The sequence below is a fragment of the Eupeodes corollae genome, chromosome 1 (assembly GCF_945859685.1).
Source record: "Eupeodes corollae chromosome 1, idEupCoro1.1, whole genome shotgun sequence".
In the NCBI taxonomy this organism is placed as follows: domain Eukaryota; kingdom Metazoa; phylum Arthropoda; class Insecta; order Diptera; family Syrphidae; genus Eupeodes; species Eupeodes corollae.
Window position 1 is genome coordinate 149,389,726 of NC_079147.1, and position 19,564 is coordinate 149,409,289.

General features: G+C 34.8%; 1 protein-coding gene across 1 annotated transcript in view; it reads left to right on the top strand.

The window, feature by feature from the left end:
* The window catches only part of LOC129940280 (uncharacterized), a 59,243-nt gene extending 47,196 nt beyond the window's left edge, over nt 1-12,047 (top strand). Inside the window, exons 9-11 of the mRNA XM_056048568.1 lie at nt 7,009-7,157; nt 7,401-7,516; nt 9,251-12,047. Coding sequence (XP_055904543.1) covers nt 7,009-7,157; nt 7,401-7,516; nt 9,251-11,694 — 2,709 coding nt within the window. The 3' untranslated portion in view covers nt 11,695-12,047. The remainder of the gene's footprint in view (nt 1-7,008; nt 7,158-7,400; nt 7,517-9,250) is intronic.
* Nucleotides 12,048-19,564: the final 7,517 nt, after the last annotated feature.

The window sequence follows — 19,564 nt, forward strand, 5'->3', positions numbered from 1 at the left end:
AAATATCCGACGAAACCAAAGCTGATATTTTTAGAGGAAACCTTAAGAACAAAACCACAACTACTTAGCCGAGAAAAAAAAGGGTCTAAGAAAACTCAGGAAAACAAGTGCTTATTCCGTGAATGGTGACACTTAGCTCATGTCGGATTTGACAGATAATTAGTTTTATACTTCCACTGAACGAAAAGAGTCACTGTTTGGTGCGAATTTTGTTCAGTTGTATAATTGGGCCATTTTTCCTCGAAAATGAGCAAGAAGTGGCCGTTACAATCAATGGCGATCGTTATCGGGCCATGTTGAATGAAGTTTTGTTCACAAAAATTGAAGAGGAATATATTGGCTATGTATATGTGCACCGTTTTTTTTGCGACATGTTTTTGAAGATCGCATTATCAGTCGTAGAGCTGATGTCGTTTGGCCACCTCAGAGCTGCGATGTGACACTGTTGGACTATTATGTTTATACTGCCGTAAAAGATAAGTGCTACGCTGTCAAGCCAGAGAGAATTGACGCTTTAAAGAACAAAATTCGTGAAGCCATTAGTGAATACAGCTGCCACAATCGATAATGTGCTTACAAATTGGAATAACACTAATTTTAAACTTAAAACAAAATATTGTCATTTTAGTAATACGTATTATATTGTCATAAATTGTGTACCTAACCATTTTTTTTAAACATAGAAATTAAATTGTAACTATAGGGTGATTTCCTAAAAGCTATAGAAAAGTTTTTTCCAAAAAAAAAACACATACAATTCAAAAAAATTCATGAAATATTATTTATTTGAATCGATAATACGGTCCATATAATTTAATGTTTGAAAATTTTTGTATGCAAATGTTGACTTGAAATGCGCCTTAAATGGTCCATCCGCTTAGTCAAATGGTGGCATATTCTTTTCAACATTTCGGCCGGTATCTCATAAAAAAAACTTCAACGTTGTCTTCTAATGCGTCAATTGACACGGGCTTGTCTATATATACATGAACTTTAACATAACACTACAAAAAATTCTCTAAAGACGTTAAATCGCACTATCTAGACGTCCAATTGACCGGTACCGACCGTGAAATAAAATGTTCACCGAACTCGCCTCTCATAAAGTCCATTGTTGCATGCGCTGTGAGGCATGTGGCACCGTCTTGTTGAAACCACATGTCATGCAAGCCAAGCGCTCAACATTCACAGTAACGGTACAGCACCAAACTGTGACTTTTCCTGGATGCATTGGTAGCTCTTGCAATGCTTCTGGCTGATATTCACTCCAAAATCGACAATTCTGCTTATTTACGTACACATTGCGCCAAAAATGTGCTTCGTCGCTGAACAAAATTTTTCGGTAAAAAAGTTGATCTTCGGTCAACTTTCCAATGGTACATTCATCAAAAATTGGTCGTTGTAGTAGGTGTTTGGCTTAATTCTTGCACCAGCTCTATTTTGAAAGGCATCACACCTAAATCCTTCTGCAAAATTTTCCACGTTGTTGAGTAACAGAGGCCCAATTGCTGCGAATGGCGACAAACCGATAATATGGTCATCATTAACACTAGCCGATAAAGCTGCTATATTTTCTTAAATTCGCACTCTACGTAAGCGTGTTGGTGGTTTAATGTCCAACAATGTAAATTTGGTGCGAAATTTAGATATAATAGCTCAAATAGCCGTTTTAGTGGGTCGATTAAACTGACCATAAAATGGAAGAAGCGCAGAAAGTAAGACTTAAGTGATCGTAAATTTCATCAATTTGACAGAACGTAAGACTTAAGTGATCGTAAATTTCATTAATTTGACTTTTCAGAACTCTAGTAATTTAAGTGTCAGATTAAAGTCGATAAAAGCTGAAAGCTTATTAAATAAAATATTTCCAATATTTTTATCGGAAATATTTATGTTTTAATTTTTTCAAATCAAAATGTATGATAACTTTCTTCAAGGAAGCCGGCACGGGTTCCTCTTATTCAATCACTATAACATTTTATATTCAAGATCAATCATTGCGGTGAGGCCTACATCTCTAAAATTATATGCATCAAAATATCTTCGACTTGTTATTGGCTCAGTAGGGCCCAGACACCCTGTATTAAATATTTCTTCAGTGTGCATACTAAAAAAGAATGTTTATTGGCACTGTCTTCAGTTAGTAAAATAAACTATAATTATATTATTAGGCCTGTAGGCTATTGGTCCTATACTATATTGGACACATGAAAAACGTTGTCTCTTCGAAATCACATTTCAATAGAACTAGCTATTTAACATTTATATGAAAGCACTGTTAAATTAATCTGTATCCAATAACCTACGAAAATATGCAAATTGAAATGTTCCATTCGGAGCCAGTTGCCGGAAGGTAGTTCGTAGTTTCCAGCTTCTCTAGATAGTCATGTAATATTACATTCAGATGCAGAAAGGACGATAACGATGGTGACGACGTCCATTGCAAACGGCCTTGATCTAAAAATAACATAACAAAACAACATAAATGCAGTTATTATTGATACCTGGTTCCTGTGTGCTTAACTTTTTTTAACATTTTTTTTTTTGGGATGAATTTAGTGCTTGAAGGGTGAAAGCTTAAACAAAAACTGTTAAAAACTGTGTGTTCTGTTTCCCGTAGTATTCTGCAAAGTTGGTAGCTCGATATGCAGTGAATATGGGTCGAAGGATGTATGAATTTTAGATTCTTTGTTTCATTTAGCTGTATACAAACATATATGAACATCCAATATATGGATGTTAGTGTTAGGACTTTTATATTACGACAGGCGGCGGTTAAAGTTGAACCTTTAGTCATACACGCACAGTAAATTGTTCTAGTGTGGTTATTCAATCACGTACAACTATCGGAAGGATACGTGTCGAGCTACGATTTTTCAGTTTTTTCTTTTTATGAATAATTGTAGATGCAGAAGAACTTTAGCCTTAACTTTCGATTTATATTACTTTTGTCAGAAACGGATGTAAGTGAAATTTTATGAAAACTTTTCATATGGAAGATATGTTCACAGGTATGAGTTGAAATAATATTTGAACTAGCATTTGGAATGCGCTGTTTTTTATACAATCTAAAATCCAACCTATGTTATTGAATTATAAAATTCAACAATGGATTTTCCTGAAATGTGTTGAATAATGCAATTAGGTTGAACTAGAGACAGAATTTCATTGAAAGCCAAATTGAAGCGGATCTAAGGAAATCAGAAAAACAAACTGTTAAATTTGTATACATTTCTAGGTAAAATAAATTAAAGCAATAAAGAGGCTAGGACGCGATCCGCACTGATAATTTCTCATTGGTGCCCTTAAAAAAGATATTTTACTGTAGGTAGTAAGAAAAATTGTCAAGTATAGAACAACAAAAACCAATATTTGAGATGTTATGACAATTAAACTGAACCCATTTTTGCTAGAATTTTCTTTTTGTGAAAACAACTGTCAAGAAGATTTTTCTGAAATGTTATAAATATCAAAATTGACATTTCAGAAAGAACATAGAAAAGACGTAAACTTATAGGGATTTAATATTTTCGCAATGGCAAATATTTTTTTTCAGTTCCGTAATTCTTTGAGTTTGGAATTTATACGAATAGATACGAAGTCGCTTTTGTTAGTTATGAATGAAATTGGATTCAATTTAATTTACCTTTTTTTTGAATTGCTGTATTAAAAACCAACCACTGAATTTGTATGTCTAACACATTTGATTTGTCAAATCGTTTAAATTAAAATAAAATTGAATTAGAAGTTAAAAAAATAAAATTAGGTGGCGCAACAATTCGTTGATAACCAGGGCCTAGTGACTTACAACTCTCAATCATTCCTGTGTGCGAGTAATTGCAGGGATGGAGGGGACCTACAGTTTATATGCCGAATCCGAAACGGCTTATTTGAGAAATTTTTCATGACAAGAATACCTCTTGGAGAATTTGTCGATTCCTCACAAGAGGCAGTACTAGTGAAAAAAGCTTTAGGTGGCTCAATAGGGATCGAACCCAAGACCTCTGACATGATAGTCCAACGAACTAACAATCATTACCTCAATATCAGTACAGTTCAAAATATCTAGATACTTTGGAGTTTTGGTTATCTGAAACAGCCCGAGTCAAGGATAGTATCAGATAGTAGTTATATTTGATATCACCCAAACAATAAACTTCTGTATCTAGCTCGGTTGCGCACTCCAAATTGGGTGCAATGTCCTGCTGGTGTGAATTTGAAGATATTCCGGGCCGGAGCATTGGTTTTCATGCGCTCTACGTGACCCAGCCGAACATCGACCCACCTTTCAATTGATGCATAAATCTCAAATTTTTTTTCAGTTTTTCGAGAAAATAGTGACGTTTTTACCCAGGTGTCTGTGCAGGGCCGCATTTAGAGGTCCAGAGGCCTCGGGGGAATAAAGGAGTGGAGGACCCCTCGCCCCAAATTAATTTCAAAATAAAGTTAACCATTTCTTTTCACTTGAGTTTTTCAATTAATAATTCATTGTGAAACCAAGTAGGTTTCTTAAGTATTGAATAAACAAAACACATACATACATATGTATAAATATAAACATATAAAATCGAATTATTTGAAATTCAATTTTAGGGTTAACGAATGGAACCTTCCAAGCTTTATTCGCCGAAAAATCGTTGATGATTTCTTTGAAATCCAGTTCTCGGAGTAAACCGCTTTCAATGCTCAAGAGAGAAAGTTTCAATAGACGGTTTTGTCCCATCGTGGTTCGAAGCCTATTTCTTATAATTTTCATTTTTGAAAATGAGCGTTCTCCAATGCAATTTGTAACCATCGAAACCAAATATGTACATTCTCAATGCAATTTCGAAGTTTGGTAATGTAACTCTTAAATTTTCATTTTCGAAAATTTGGTAGTAAAATAGTTCCGGCAATTGATCTATTCCATAGTTCTTTTCCTTTTTGAATGAGTCAATCAATGAACCAACTCATTACCAGGACTAGGCTCTAAATCATCCGGATACACTTTCACCAATGCTTCTGCTGCAAAGTGCAAATTTTCTGCATCCATCTGCTCGATGTGAATCAGGAATCCAAATCTCGAACGTACATCTTCATATTCATGCAATCTTTCAGTAAGAGAAACGGATAGCTGGTCAATCACTGGGAAGAAGGCGGATAATTAGTATTTTTCCTTGGGTTACAGATTTGCGTCTTGTACTTTCCCGTAATCGAGTGGGTTCAACCTTACGTCTCTATTGTGGGGGCACCGTTTGTGGAGGCCCTGGGGCTTCCAGGATCTGCAATAGTGTAAATATTTGATTGACTATGGACTTTGTTGGACTAAAACCACACTGATTAGGACCTATCAGGATTTTGACCATGGGCTCTATAGACGTTAAAATATTTCACAGAGAATATTTTCCGAGCGATGGTAAGTAGACTGATTTCTCTATAGTTGGTGCAGTTTGGAAGGTCTCCTTTTTTTCAGGCTCCATTCATCGGGTATGCTTTCTTTCGATTATATCGGATAAATTGATACATGCTCCTAACCAAACTATATCCAGGTGCTTTGAAAAGCTCGGTCTTCAAACCATCTGCCGTTTTCAGGTTAGATATGGCAATCTTTACTTTGTCTATGTCGGGAAGACGGGATTATTGAGAGGATCATTCTGCCTCACAGCGGAATTCCGTATGTCGTCACCATTACACAGTCTGCAGAAGTGGTCCTTTCATATCCTCAGTATTGACTGCAGTTCCACTATGATGTTCCTTCTTTTGCTTTGCAGCTTTCGGTTTGGGATTTATGTTCTTGTGAATTGCATTTCACCTGCTCAAAATAATTTCGAACTTCATTTCTGCTTTTGAACCTCTCAACATCTTCAACCGCACACTTCTAATGCTCTCTCTCATATAGCTTTGAGCGGCTCTCGTCCTTTTTTAAAGCGCCGTTTCAAGTGCCTGTTGTTAAGCTGAATTTTCCTGTCGACATTCCTTATCAAACCTGGAAATTCCTGTTGCTGATTGTTTGAAACCAAGCGCGTCAGAGGCGGTTTTTCTGGTTGCATCTTGGCAAAGTTGCGACTGGTTCTCGATACATTGTGTTGGTGAAAGAGAACTTCGAAATAGGTTACTTGTGACTGGGTCGAATAAGGATTTGACAATCTCTTCCGATTGTAGCCGTTCGGCCTTGTATCTTCTTCCAGCATCTTCCTGTTTTGCCTTGGGTGTAGAAACCCGTAGTGCTACCATAGCTACAACGAGGTGGAAGTCCGAATCTATATCAGCACCTAGGAAATTTCGGACATTTATGATGCTGGAAGCGTGTCTAGCCACGATCCTCAATTTCATTCTCTTTTTTCCCGGCTTAAGATATTTATAGATAAAATGGTATTCAGGGTATAGATAGATAGAGGTCTACGTGCCGTTTTTAGTAATCATAATGGCGTCGCACGGTGAGAATCGTGCATTTGTCGTAGAGGAATATATCCCTATTTCCGTATTTTTTCGAAGATAATGGGCAAAAGTTACAGTTAATGCGGATCACTACTGTCTCACTATTGAGACCTTCCTCCAACCAAACTTAAATCAGTTTACTAGGAACCACAAAGAAGTCTGGTTCCAACAAGATGCAGCCACAGTACACACTTCACGGCGTTCACTTTTAAAATATGGGAGATCCGTTTGCGGACCCTGTACAAATAAAAACAACAAAAGGTATCAATCACACAATCTACAAAGCTCAGATTGTAAGAAATATAAAATGAAAGTCACGTTTAAATTATACTCCCATAAACGATACTCAATAATTTTCCGAAATTACATTTTTCAAGTATATTATATTTTTTTCTTTTGCCATGAAAGCTATTTATTTATTGTCTTTCAATGTGATATGGTATAAAAAAAAAAAACAAAAACATGAAATAATTTCAATACAACCCCACAATATATTCTTAAAAATCCTTACCCTTTGTTTCTTGCTCTGTGTCACTAACCTTCTTACACAATATTTGTCTTCTTTTATTTTCCCTTTAATATTATATGTAGCTGCCACATAGCATAACTGGTGAAGAACTAGCTTTTGTATTTGGAGCACCATTGGCCCCAGCAGGACCCTTTCACAATAAATACAATGCACAAGAGAAACTTCTTTCAGAAGCTGTGATGTCTTATTGGACTAATTTTGCTAAAACCGGGTGAGCAAAACTATTTTCTTGTTCACTATATTTTTTTATTTTCATTCATTAAAATTGAAAGAAATATCGACGAAGAAAAAGACTAAAAGGCATTCGGTCTTGGGTGTTCTGGTCTGGGTATGGTCTTTGGTTGATTTAGTGTGGTTTTTGTTTTGATTTATTTTCAAATGCTGCTATAAATGAATGAACATGCATTTATATAACATATTTATTTTATGTACTTTGTTATTTTATATTTTTAAGAAATCCAAAGGCTCCATGGAAGGGAACATTTATTAACTTGCATGCACTGGAGTGGGATCGATATGACTTGGATTGGCCTGAATTCAACAAAAGAAATCAATGTTACATTAATATTGGTGAGTTTATCAATATCAAATATAATAATAGATAATACAAATATTTATTCACTGACCTAAAAAATGTGCACTTACGTAAAAAAAATGCTTCAGATAAATTTGTCGATTCTTTGTATGTAAGTCTTGAACTATAAGGTCAAAGGACTTTGAGTTTTTATAAAAGTGTATTCTTATTGAAATATTGAACTCTATCTTAAGTCAATTATTAAATTTACAAAATTAGTTTTTTTCAAATGGTTAAAAACTTTGAGAGCGTAAAACGTTTACAGCAAATACAATGGGTGTTATAGATTAGAAAACACCATTTTTTCCCCAGATTCTACCCTTATCTTCTAAACCTAATGAGAATCAGAGTCTGGAAACAGCTCGCACCCCAAAGGATAAGGGCAAAACGAGTGACTTAATTAACTTTAATTTAGTATGAGTGGGTAGAATTGATCAAATAACAGATAGTCCTCTGAGCGAAGCCTAAATGTGTATGACACAATTGAATCTACGTGGGTATTCCAAGTTAGCCTATTTTCAAAGATCAATCCTAAGTTTTTGACTTGTGTAACATAATCAATTATGGAATTATTTAATTAACAGAAGAAAAGTTTTCAGGTTTGAGTTTTTATTCGATATTGGAAGAGCCTTAGTTTTTGTCAGGATTAAGTTTAAGCCCTTTTGCTGGTCGACCAATTATATATAGACTGTAGATCAATATTTATTTTAGCTATGCCTCCAGCTTAACTAAAAATCATCAGCGTATATATGGTATTAACAGAAAAACATAACAGAAGGCAGAATATTAATGAATAACAAAAACAGTAAAGGCTCAAGGATTGATCCTTGAGGAACACCAGTATGAACTGGAAGCAACAAAGACAGTTTGGCATTACAAGATACGGTTTGAACACGATTGGTTAAATATGATAAAAATTAAGTTTTATGAACGCAATTCATAGAAATTGTTCTGTCGAATAGCAGACTAATATTTCCCTTAGGGGAACTTAGGTCTTAGAAACTATTGAAGAGTGTTCCCGTCTTTTGCGTGGGTTATCAACAGTTAATTATAGGAGGATTAGTAATGCTTCGCAACTTGTTTTTTGTACGTGGTCAGGAAGTCACGCTGAAGCACGACCTTTAACCTGAAGGGCCAGGTCATTGATTGGAAAGCCAAGGGGAATAGCCGGCATAACCGATACTTACAGGCCCAGGCTCTGAATATGTCATACTAGCCCTATAAGGAGTTTACTAAGTAGTTTAACCTAACTGGAACTGTAGACGCCAATTTTCATTCCATCTTGGAAATTCCTCAGCAGGGCAGGTGCCTTAATGAAAATACCTCTGCCCCTCTCTCGTTTGCTATATGAAACAACTTTCCAATGGGGTTGGAACCCAATCTCAATTTGAAGTCCTAGGTTGAAATTTTTCAAATGAGAAGAAGAACATCTTTGAGAGACAAACGACTTGAAAAACGAAGAACTGATAAACCATTAACTAATTGATGAGATTCAAATGCATTACATAAAAATTCATTCAAAAAAATCGAAAAAATTTCCTAGGAAAACTTATTTCAACTGATTTGCCAGGGAAAGATTAAACATCTTGTCCATGAGTTTGTTTTTTAAAATAAGTGGGTTGTAGTTTCATATTTGCCAATATTTGTGTCTTCTACGAATCATATATAAATCACAATTTTTAAAAATAATTGGAGTTATTGAATTAAATTATAATTTTCTTTTACTTCAGGTATCCCTCCTTCAATCGGCTACAAATACCGTTACGAATACATGAATTACTGGAACAAGGAACTCCCCAATGAACTGAATCAAATAGGGAATATTCAACAGCAGCCTTATATTCACACATTTTCAAATTTACCCAATCAAGTATCTAGAAGTGGGACATCGATTTTTCCAAACGAAGTTGTTAACGGTCGTATGAGTAAATTTCCTCCCTCACACACCGACCACAATACCGATGATCCACAGAGAACTCTAAGATTACTCTTGCAGAAGTCACATCCCTCAGCGATTACAAAAGAAACTGCTGACAATATGTACAACGCACCACCAACCTTCGGAGTTGTATACCGTGAAAAACAAGATGAAGAAACCCTCACAACTACTTTATCTACAATCATATCTACACAATCTTCTGATGATAAGGAAGTTGCAAAATCAGAAAGTACAATGCACCTCCTGATAGGACTTATAGCAGTTTTTATCGTACTCAATGTCATCATCTATTCAACATTTCTTATTCAAAAGAAAAAAAAACACACCATCATGGGACGAAAACTTGGAATTCTTTCATACGACGGTACAACTGATGACGAACTAAAACGTTCGAAAAATAACGATGGCGAAGACAGTTACGTATTAGATATGGTCCGTAAATCAAATACCTATGAAGCAGTCAAAACAAATCATTCCCCAATAAATGGCTTCAAAATCACGCGCCAATTAAGCTCTAGCACCATGGATGCCCACACCAAAGTTTGTGATTGGATGTCACAGGAAAATGCAGCAAAAAGCAGCCCCAAAAGTTCCAAAAGAAGTTCTTCTCCCACATTCTCGTTTCGAAGCAAAAACTTTTTTAAACGACCAGAAAAGGTTAGTGTGGCAATCGATGCTACTCCACAAGCCCGCAGCAACAGTGTGTTGCGCCAGGAGCCAATCGAAGTAACCAAACTCAAATCTGACAACCCCCGTAACTTAATAATATGCCAAGAAGTAGACGTTGACACTGACCTCATTACAGAAGACTCTATTGATTCGAGTTGTTTCAACACCAGCGCTAGCGCTAGTTTCTCCATGTTAGCTCAACAAACTAACCCCGCCGCTACCATTGACGCCACAACCGGCGACATTAGTTCAGCCGAAGAGCAGGGGTTGCGCATAGATCACAAACACTCGCGTTCCGACCCAGTTGATATGTACTACAGTGTGCACGGCCACGACGAGAAAGTCACCAGTTTCATTAACGAAGACATTAATGTTACCTGCCGTGAGCCAAACTCTGCAGAGAAGTATCCCCTGACACAGGAACAGCAGATATACGCCATTAAACGTCGTAACTTTCCCAAAGTTCTGCCCAACTATCCGTGTGATTCATTTGGAAACCAAATTGTAGCACAAACCACAGCAGCTTCTCTGGCTGCCACTGTGCCAGGAACTAATGACCGACAATCGAATAACTTTAAGAGAAACTCGTTGCCGCCGAACAGTTTTACGCCCAATCAAATGGGTAAAATGCCACCAATGCCACCACCAAGAACTATATCCACTCTCGGTCGAAGGCCGCCATCCTTGCGACGGCAAAGTCACAGCATAACCACTTCGCCGGTGATGCTAGCAAAGGATTGCTCCGAAGAGGAGGAACCAGAAATCACCCAAAATACCCTCATAGTCGGTCCGATTATACCAAAGAATCTGGAAAGTAATTATTCCACAGTGAGTAAAAAGAAACCAAGCCATCTTGGACTTGAGCCTGGTAGAATCAGTAAAAATTGCACTTCCGCATCAGCACCGGTAACTCCATCATCGGTCGACCATGCTGATCCCTTGTCGGAGGGTAAGCTAAACGCCCAACGGCAATCAGGAATACGGCAATCCGGAATGGTGTCTTTGCCTTCGTCATCGTCGACATCAGTTTGCAGCACTTTCCAGCCAACAACGCATGCATCACATCACACAGAGGCAACTTACACTATCCAGCCCCGCGTCACGGATTTGACGCCGTTGGTAATTAAACAAAGTATGCAAGCAATGTCTGCAATGGATAAGTCAAATATTCCGCGGGTGCACATGACCAGTGGTGGCTCCACTCCTCCATCAATTCGTAAAACTACAACACCCACAACACCCACAGCAGCAGCAGCAGCAGGTTCAGTCAGTGGAAATTGTGGTTCTGTTGGAGGCTATGCCTCGCGAATACCACAGAAGAGAGGAAATCCAACTCATATTCCATCCTCAACATCCAACAGTTCATCATCGTTACAGGGAACTACAGATTTGCCCAACAACACACAGCAAGCTACACCTGCAGCAGCCACAATCAGCGCAGCAGCTGCAAGTCTAGAAAATTCCAAACAGCAATCATCATCATCATCAGTGAATTCGTCTTCATCGTCGTCAGATGATACTTCATCGAGTACGGGAACTGTCAGAACTGAACTTAAACAAAAGTAGTAATCACAATAACTCCGATAACGATTATTGTTATCTCTTAATTTTCCACTTTGCTCACACATTCGCTTCCCTTATCGGATCACAAATGTCTTTAAGCATAAATTAACTTTTTAAAACAACAGTGCAGTCAGAAATTGTGGGTTTTTCCTTTTGGTAAAGTTAGCAAATTAAAATTATCTGGCAACTTTCTATTCTTATGTAAAAGTACAAATTAAGTTAAAGTTTCTTTCATAATTTTTAGTAAAATTGTTTTGAGTTTCCTTAAATGTCAAATATTCTTGATTTAGCATCGAAAGCAATTACAATTTAAACAAACACTCTTATTTCGAGCATGAACTATAAATAATTATAAATCTATAAAAAGATATTGACGTTAGTAACTAAGCTTATGACTCAAAAATGACTGGACTGATTTCGATGATTTGCAATAATTCGACTTGTTACCGCCAGAAAGGAAGAGAATGATGAAGAAAATTCCTGAAAAATAACCGATAAAAAAAACGAAGAAGATCTTAGGACGTTATCTTTATGATAGAATACGTTTATGTTTACGTAATGTTTTGACAGTTTTTTTGTTTTGAGAATTTCTTGCGATAATTGCTTTTGCACCTAATTTTTCGTAATAAGCCTTTGTATGATATTTTTCTCCACGTTTTTCATCACGTACTTTGAAGTTTTTGGGTATTCGTAGCAATGATATATTGAAATAATGTCCCATAAAATAACGAAAAAACGGTGAATTTTAAAATTCGTCTTAGTTCTACTTTAAAAAGTGAAATAACGCTGGTTTCTATCTTCGGCCTTATTGCAAGTTGTCATAATATCGACTTTCTTTAAGATCAACAAACCTCGAAAACTATCACTATTGGTACTTTATTAGTACTATTGGTAAATAAACTATTTGTAAATTTCAAAACCAAAATGTTTTGCACAATTATTTCCAGCGGCGATGTTAGTTACTTTTTTTCAAATTGTTTCCTGTTTATTTATTGAGTTCTTATACTTTTAAAATTATTTTTTTTTCTAGATCAGGCAGAATGACCAAATTAACGATCATTTTGAACAAAATGATAACACTGAAACAAATAAAATTTAACATTCGAAATGGGAAACAGAGAAATATTTCAGATATTTTTCGAGAGCGTCCAGACCAAAAACAAATTTGTAGAATTATTTCAGAAATGTTTTTTTGTTTTTGAAATGTTTCTTTAGTTTTTGTTTTATTTTGCGTTTTTAGGTATGATATCAAAGAAGAAAACAAAAACTTTAGTAGCCTATAACTTTAAATAAAAATTAAAAACTTAAAAAAAACATTACTTAAAGTTTGTAAAAATTAATTTCCACTTAAATATCTATTAAAAAATTGAAGATATCGTCTTCAAACAATGAAGTTATCCAAATTTTTGTTTTCACCATTCATTACAATTTTGGAAAAGATCAAAGTGAAAGTTTGTTTTTTACAGAAACAAATTCAATTCTTTGTGGAATGAGAAATTTTATCCCCGATAGGCTGAAATCTATCAAACCCAAAGAGAACTCATGGTTTGATTCGAGCTGTAAAGAGGTTATTAGGAACAGACATGCAAGTTTCCGTAGTTTTAAAGCCAACCCGACTGAGGAAAACCGGAATAAGTTTAAACAAGCTAGAGAGACCTGTAACGGTCATATTCGACGAACTAAATTTTTGCATGATCAGAAATTAAGGCAAAAAATACTACAATGTCCCAAAGGTAGTAAAAATTTCTGGTCATTTGTAAAAAACGTACGAAAAACCACGTCATCCTCGGTTCCAACGCTCGTCCACAATGACACTCCCTATGTAAGCTCGATTGATAAAGCCAATTTGCTTGCAGCACATTTTGCTGTTAATTCGACGCTACCGGATAGTGTCATGAGTCGTCCTGTTCTTTAGAGCGTAAATGATTCTATGGGACGAATCTTCTTTCGCACTCGTACAGTTGCAAGAGTACTAAAAGACCTTGACATACATTAATTCGCTGGCCTGGATAGTATCTCCCCAATTGTTTTGAAGAGGTGCTCTTCATCGCTGTCAAAACCACTACGTAAATTTTTCCATCTTTCCTACTCTACAGTTCTCTTTCCGAGTGGATGGAAAATAGCATTTGTCCAGCCTGTCCCTAAAAAAAGCGAATCCTCCTCTCCCTCTAACTATCGTCCAATAGCTCTCACGTCCCTTCTTTCCAAGGTAATGAAAACGCTGATTAATTATCAGCTTAAGAAATATCTTGAAGAAAGGAAGCTTCTTAATGACCGCCAGTATGGCTTTCGTAGCAAAAGGTCCACTGGTGATTTCATGGTTTATCTCACCGAACAGTTTAACAAATCTTTACATCGTTTTGGAGAAAGTAAGATTAATGCACTAGATATTTCAAAAGCATTTGATAGAGTTTGGCACCAAGCCCTCTTATCGAAAATGCGTGCTTTTGGTATTGATGAATCACTTCTTCGTTGAATTAGAAATAACTTTTCTAACCGTTCAATACAATTTGTATCAGATGGTTTCAAGTCTGAAATTTATAAAATAAATGCTGGTGTCCCCCAGGGCTCCGTTTTGTCTCCGACTCTTTTCCTTATATTCATAAACGATCTCTTGTCTGTCACTTCTAATCCATTAAACTTTTTCGCCGACGAGAGTACCCTCAGCTTTTCATATTCGTTTCTAGATTTACATCCTTGTTCTTTGGATGTGGAACTTCAACGGCAGCTTATGATAAGCTCATTAAATTCTGATCTTGACAGCATTGTCCAATGGGGAATCAAAAACCGTGTAGAATTTAATGCTTCGAAAACTCAATGCTGTCTCCTGTCGTTAAAGCGTAACGCACCCCCGATGCCGCTATCTATGAGTGGCACTTGCATCCAGGAAACCAATTAACTATCAGTACTCGGTATGTGTATTACAGACCACCTCTTATGGAATGATCACATATTCGATATCGCCAAAAATGCTGCCAGGTGCTTAGGATTTCTCCGACGATGCAAGAAATTTGTTACCCCTTCTGATCTGGCTATAATCTACAAAGCTTTCATCAGTCCAAAGCTTGAATATAATTGGCATATCTGGACAGGTGCCCCCAAAACAATTTTAAATCGCTTGGATAGAATTCAAAAAAGTGCTATAAAAATGATAGGTGACAGAACTATATAATCGATACATTTACATCGCTAGAACACCGCCGCAATGTTTCATGCCTTTCGTTGTTTTATAGATATTTTTACAAACGATGTTCTGTCGAATTAGCCAGATGCATTCCACCCCTTAAACAATTCAGCCGTAATACTCGCATTTCCAGGAATGTCCATCAGTTTACCCTTGAGCTCAATTTCGGGCGTACTGTCAAGTATAGAGATTCTTTCTTAAATCGCACATCGAGAATGTGAAATGCTTTAGCCAACTCTGTTTTTCCCTCCCATTTTTATGTTTAGAACTTTAAGACCAATGTACACCGGTATCCCCTTTTAAATCCTTCCTTATTTTCTACTAATAACCCCTTGAGTTCCTGCAAATTAAAAAAAAAAATATCTTTTCAAAAATTAAAAATATAAGCTTCAAATTAAGTTCAATTTATACAAAATATTGTTTTCAACATTCAGTCAAATTTTAATAGAAATCCAGCAATAATTTTTGTTCATAAGAATCAAAATTTACAAAAAATAGAACACAAAATTTAAACAATTGTTGTTCGATTCTCGATTTATCGTTTAAGGTTTTGACTTCAAAATGATTTCTATCGGTGCATAATTTTCTTAGAAAAATCAAATTAGTACTTCTTTCTATAAAAAATGAAAACTTTTAAGAAAAGCTTCTCAAATTGGTTTTCGACTATCTCGTTTCCAAAAATAGATTTTGAAATCCAACTATGCATTTCATCTCTGAAAAAAAATAGTGTTGGTAATTTTTAGATTTTGTTTAGAAAAACTCAACTGACAACTTTTTTAACGAAACGCGAGTTTCTATTCATAACATAATATTGTTATGATTATTTTGTTAAAGTTTAAAACAATACAAATTGATAGACGGGATGGAAAGTTATTAATGTGCGAGGAACCCAGCCTCCTTGTTTTTTTTTTAATAATATTCGATATTCCTCGGATACAATTATGTAAAAGTGGGATTTATTTCTTAAATTGGTTTTTCATTATTTTATTCTATTTAAGTGCAATATGGACAATTAATTCATTTCTAAAAGGAGGTTATATTCTCTTTTATCTAGCGATGGAAATGTTTCGGGTTATTATCTATCCAGCTGGAAGATATACATATTTGTATGCAATTTCATCGGTTTTCTAAATATTCGTGTTGTTAATCGACTTAATCTAAATAACAATGAGTTGCGAAGTTATAAGCTTATACCATTTTGTTTTGATTGAAATAACCACCAGCTAGTAATCCATTAATATTAAAATTAATTATCACCAGTTTTAAAAATTGACAACACCCCAGATCTTCATGGTTTAATTTTCATTTTTATCAACTTTCAATGAACAATTGACTGCTCGCAATAGGGTGGAATAACTTGTAAAGATTTTCGTAGATTCTTCAAACTTTCATAAATATCAATTTTAAAACCGTTTAACCCTTCAACTTAACCAAGATTATGAATTAATTAAAATGTTAAGTGGTTGAAAATATGTGTCAAAGAGTCAAACTAGAAAAATAATTTCGCGACTGCACAATATATTTTGTCAAGAATAGGTAGAACTTAAACCTCCTCAATTGTACTATCACATGGAATTTACAATAATTATCAACCTTGGAAGTATTTTTTATATGTATTATTATTATTAACAAATAATATTTTATTAATACATTTTTATTTTAATGCATTCAATTTTTGTTTAATATATTTTTCTACTGAAAATACAGATACGCATACAATATATGTACAATATTTTCATATAACATATTTATATTTAAATATAACTTTGAAAAATATTCTATGATGTAAGAAAATCAATAAAATATTCAATATACGAAATAAATATTCATTTAACAATAATTTTGTGTGTTATTTTTATTCAAATATAAAATTTAGACTTAGTAAGTAATTGTTGAAGTTCACAAATTTTTATTTTTTCATATTTGAAAATGAGTAATGTTAATATACTCCTCCATAACGGCTGGTCCGATTTGTATGCGTTTAGGTTATAACGCGTTAGATGGTTAAGATCCAAATGCTGATTACGAAGAAGAAGTAAACTATCTTGTTGAATTTTTGAATTTGCTGCAATTGCCAGAAATTCCACTACATAACTTACGATTAAAATTGGCTACCTATCATTTTGGTTCGGAATTTAAATGCATCTAAGCTATGAAAAGGTATAAAATTAGATATTAAATAAAGGTGGGAAATGTTCTTAAGGTTACAATTTTGAACGAAAAATTTGTTGGACGAACCAGTCCACTTGAGGAGGTGTATACTCTGGACGACTGACATCAAGTCTTTCATTCCGCCTCCCCAATCATTGTACCGTGATCCAAGCGGAACTTTTGGCGATAAAAGAAGTCTTGTCCTGACTTAAAGAAAACGTGATATCAACTTCTCATATCCGTATTTTCTCAGATAGTCTGGCCGCTATCAAATCTCTGGACTAAGTTTTTATAAACTCTATAACAGTTTAATATTCACCTTCGCTGGGTGTCGGGTCATGGACACATTCCGGGAAACTGTATGGCAAATGCTATAGCGTTGCTACATGTATGTATGGGGTATGCTTTACTGGGATCAATATTTCTCACGTATTACAATGTGCAGACATGCATTTGCATCATAATCTCCTTTCGAATTCTATGCCTCTTTCCTAATTTTTAACATTGTGTATAATCATTATAAGGGTATTCATACCCACAAAGCCAAAAAAAATAGTCAGATCCAGATGTACCAGCAATGTTTTTAAAAATAAATATGAGTGAGGTATAACTGGCAGAATTTACCTCTGAAAGAAAATAAATTAACATATTTTTAAGGTTGTTTAAAAGTTGTTGTTGTTTGAAAGTTTGTTTTTGGGTACCTACCTCGTATCAAACATACATTGCAAAATAATATATGCAGCAACTGATGTCGATTAAATTTTCATACTTTTTATTTTCATTTCACCCAAAATTCGTATTTTGAAAAATTAAAAGTCCACCACAAAAAAAATAAAAAAAGACAGATTTATGCTACATTAAAAGTTTAAATGGTGGCTAGACGCATTTTCCACTGACAAAATACGATTGTACTACAACTGCACAATCCGATGCCAAAACGTATATTATTTTCTGTGTGACTTGCACATCAACAGTTCAACACTTCGTTGAATTTCTCACTTGGAAAACATACAAATCAAATTATTACCACAAAATAATGTCACGAATTTTCATAGAGTTTTCGCCTTCTGGACAGAGACCCAGAACGGTAGTGGTTTAATCTGTTTTTATTGTGTAAAGTGTACTGTGCATGATACCCAGTGGGCCCCCACATCTACTCTACAACCATCGTTCAACACATCCCTCGGTTTATTTGTTTCAAAAACTTTACAAAATATCCAAAAGATAAAATAACAAAAAAAAGTATCATAATAAATATTAAAAAAGTCTAAATAATATGAAAATATTTACAGTTTCCTGTATATTCTTAATAAAATTGGACTTTCTGTCTGAGCCTCTTTTACTTCATTTAATCATATCAACTATTAAACTATTTTTGTGTTCTTAATCCTTAAAAGTATGATATTTCAATGTGTCGATAGTGAAAAAATGGGATTTTTTTAGAATAGTAATATATTTTAAAATAGAAAATGTCTGCAACATTGTATTGCATACAAATTTTTAAATTTTAAACTGTGAAATCGATCTCTTGAAAATTAATCTATTGATGATGAACAAACTTTTAAAGCCTACAAACAAAAGAGTTCATTTCATGGTGACGAACGATTTTAGAAGTCTTGTTCCGAATTGAATTTGAATTGCAGCTCTATTGTTTATAAAAGTTATTGTCCAAAAATATAACTATAAAACAATAACTTTTGCAAATTTCCAAAGTTTTGGGCATAGAAACGTAATTCTTCGAAATTTTAGAAAATGTTTAACTTCCTATATTAAAAATTTCTTGACGTTTCAACGTCCCTAGAATCTTAATAAAGGATTTTAAGAGAGATCTGTGTGCGTGCGTGTGTACCTCCGAACGCCCGTCTTTCAAGAAGCATATTTCGTAATTTATATCTTAAGAACTAGTGGAAATATCGACTTAAAATACATTTTGTTACATAGTTAATAATGAAGAAAGATGCAGAAAATGTTTGAGTGGGTGGTTTTTTAACCATAGCAATTAAAAAGAAGTAAGAAACTAAAATGAAGCTAAAGATGAATTTTAGAAATTTCAAGGATGTAAAAAAGCAAATTCCAATAAGTCACTTTTTCAACATCTCCAATACTGCCAAACACCTTTTAAAATGGATAGAGCACATCAAAAAGAAATGAGGAGAGCTGTTTTGTCCGCAGATAAAAATCCTTGAGATAATTATCAAGTAAAAAGTTGTTTATTGGACAGAAAAATCCTTGAGATGATTCTGTGCTGAAAAGGTAAATGATTAAATAAACACCAATGTTTTTGATACAATACTAACTCTTTAGTTGACATAACTTAATATTAAATGATGACCTTATGTTGTTGTTCGTCATCACCTGCCAATAATTCACGTCAGCAAAATCAGCTACATACGTGTTCCAACGTGATGGGTGACCACTAAGCCATGAAATGACAACTGTTGAGTCAGTCCAATAATATATTCGGCTGCTGTCTGCAGTTCTTAGGGCTGATTTGATTTGTTCCATGAGCTTGACTAATAGAACAATACTCGTCAGTTC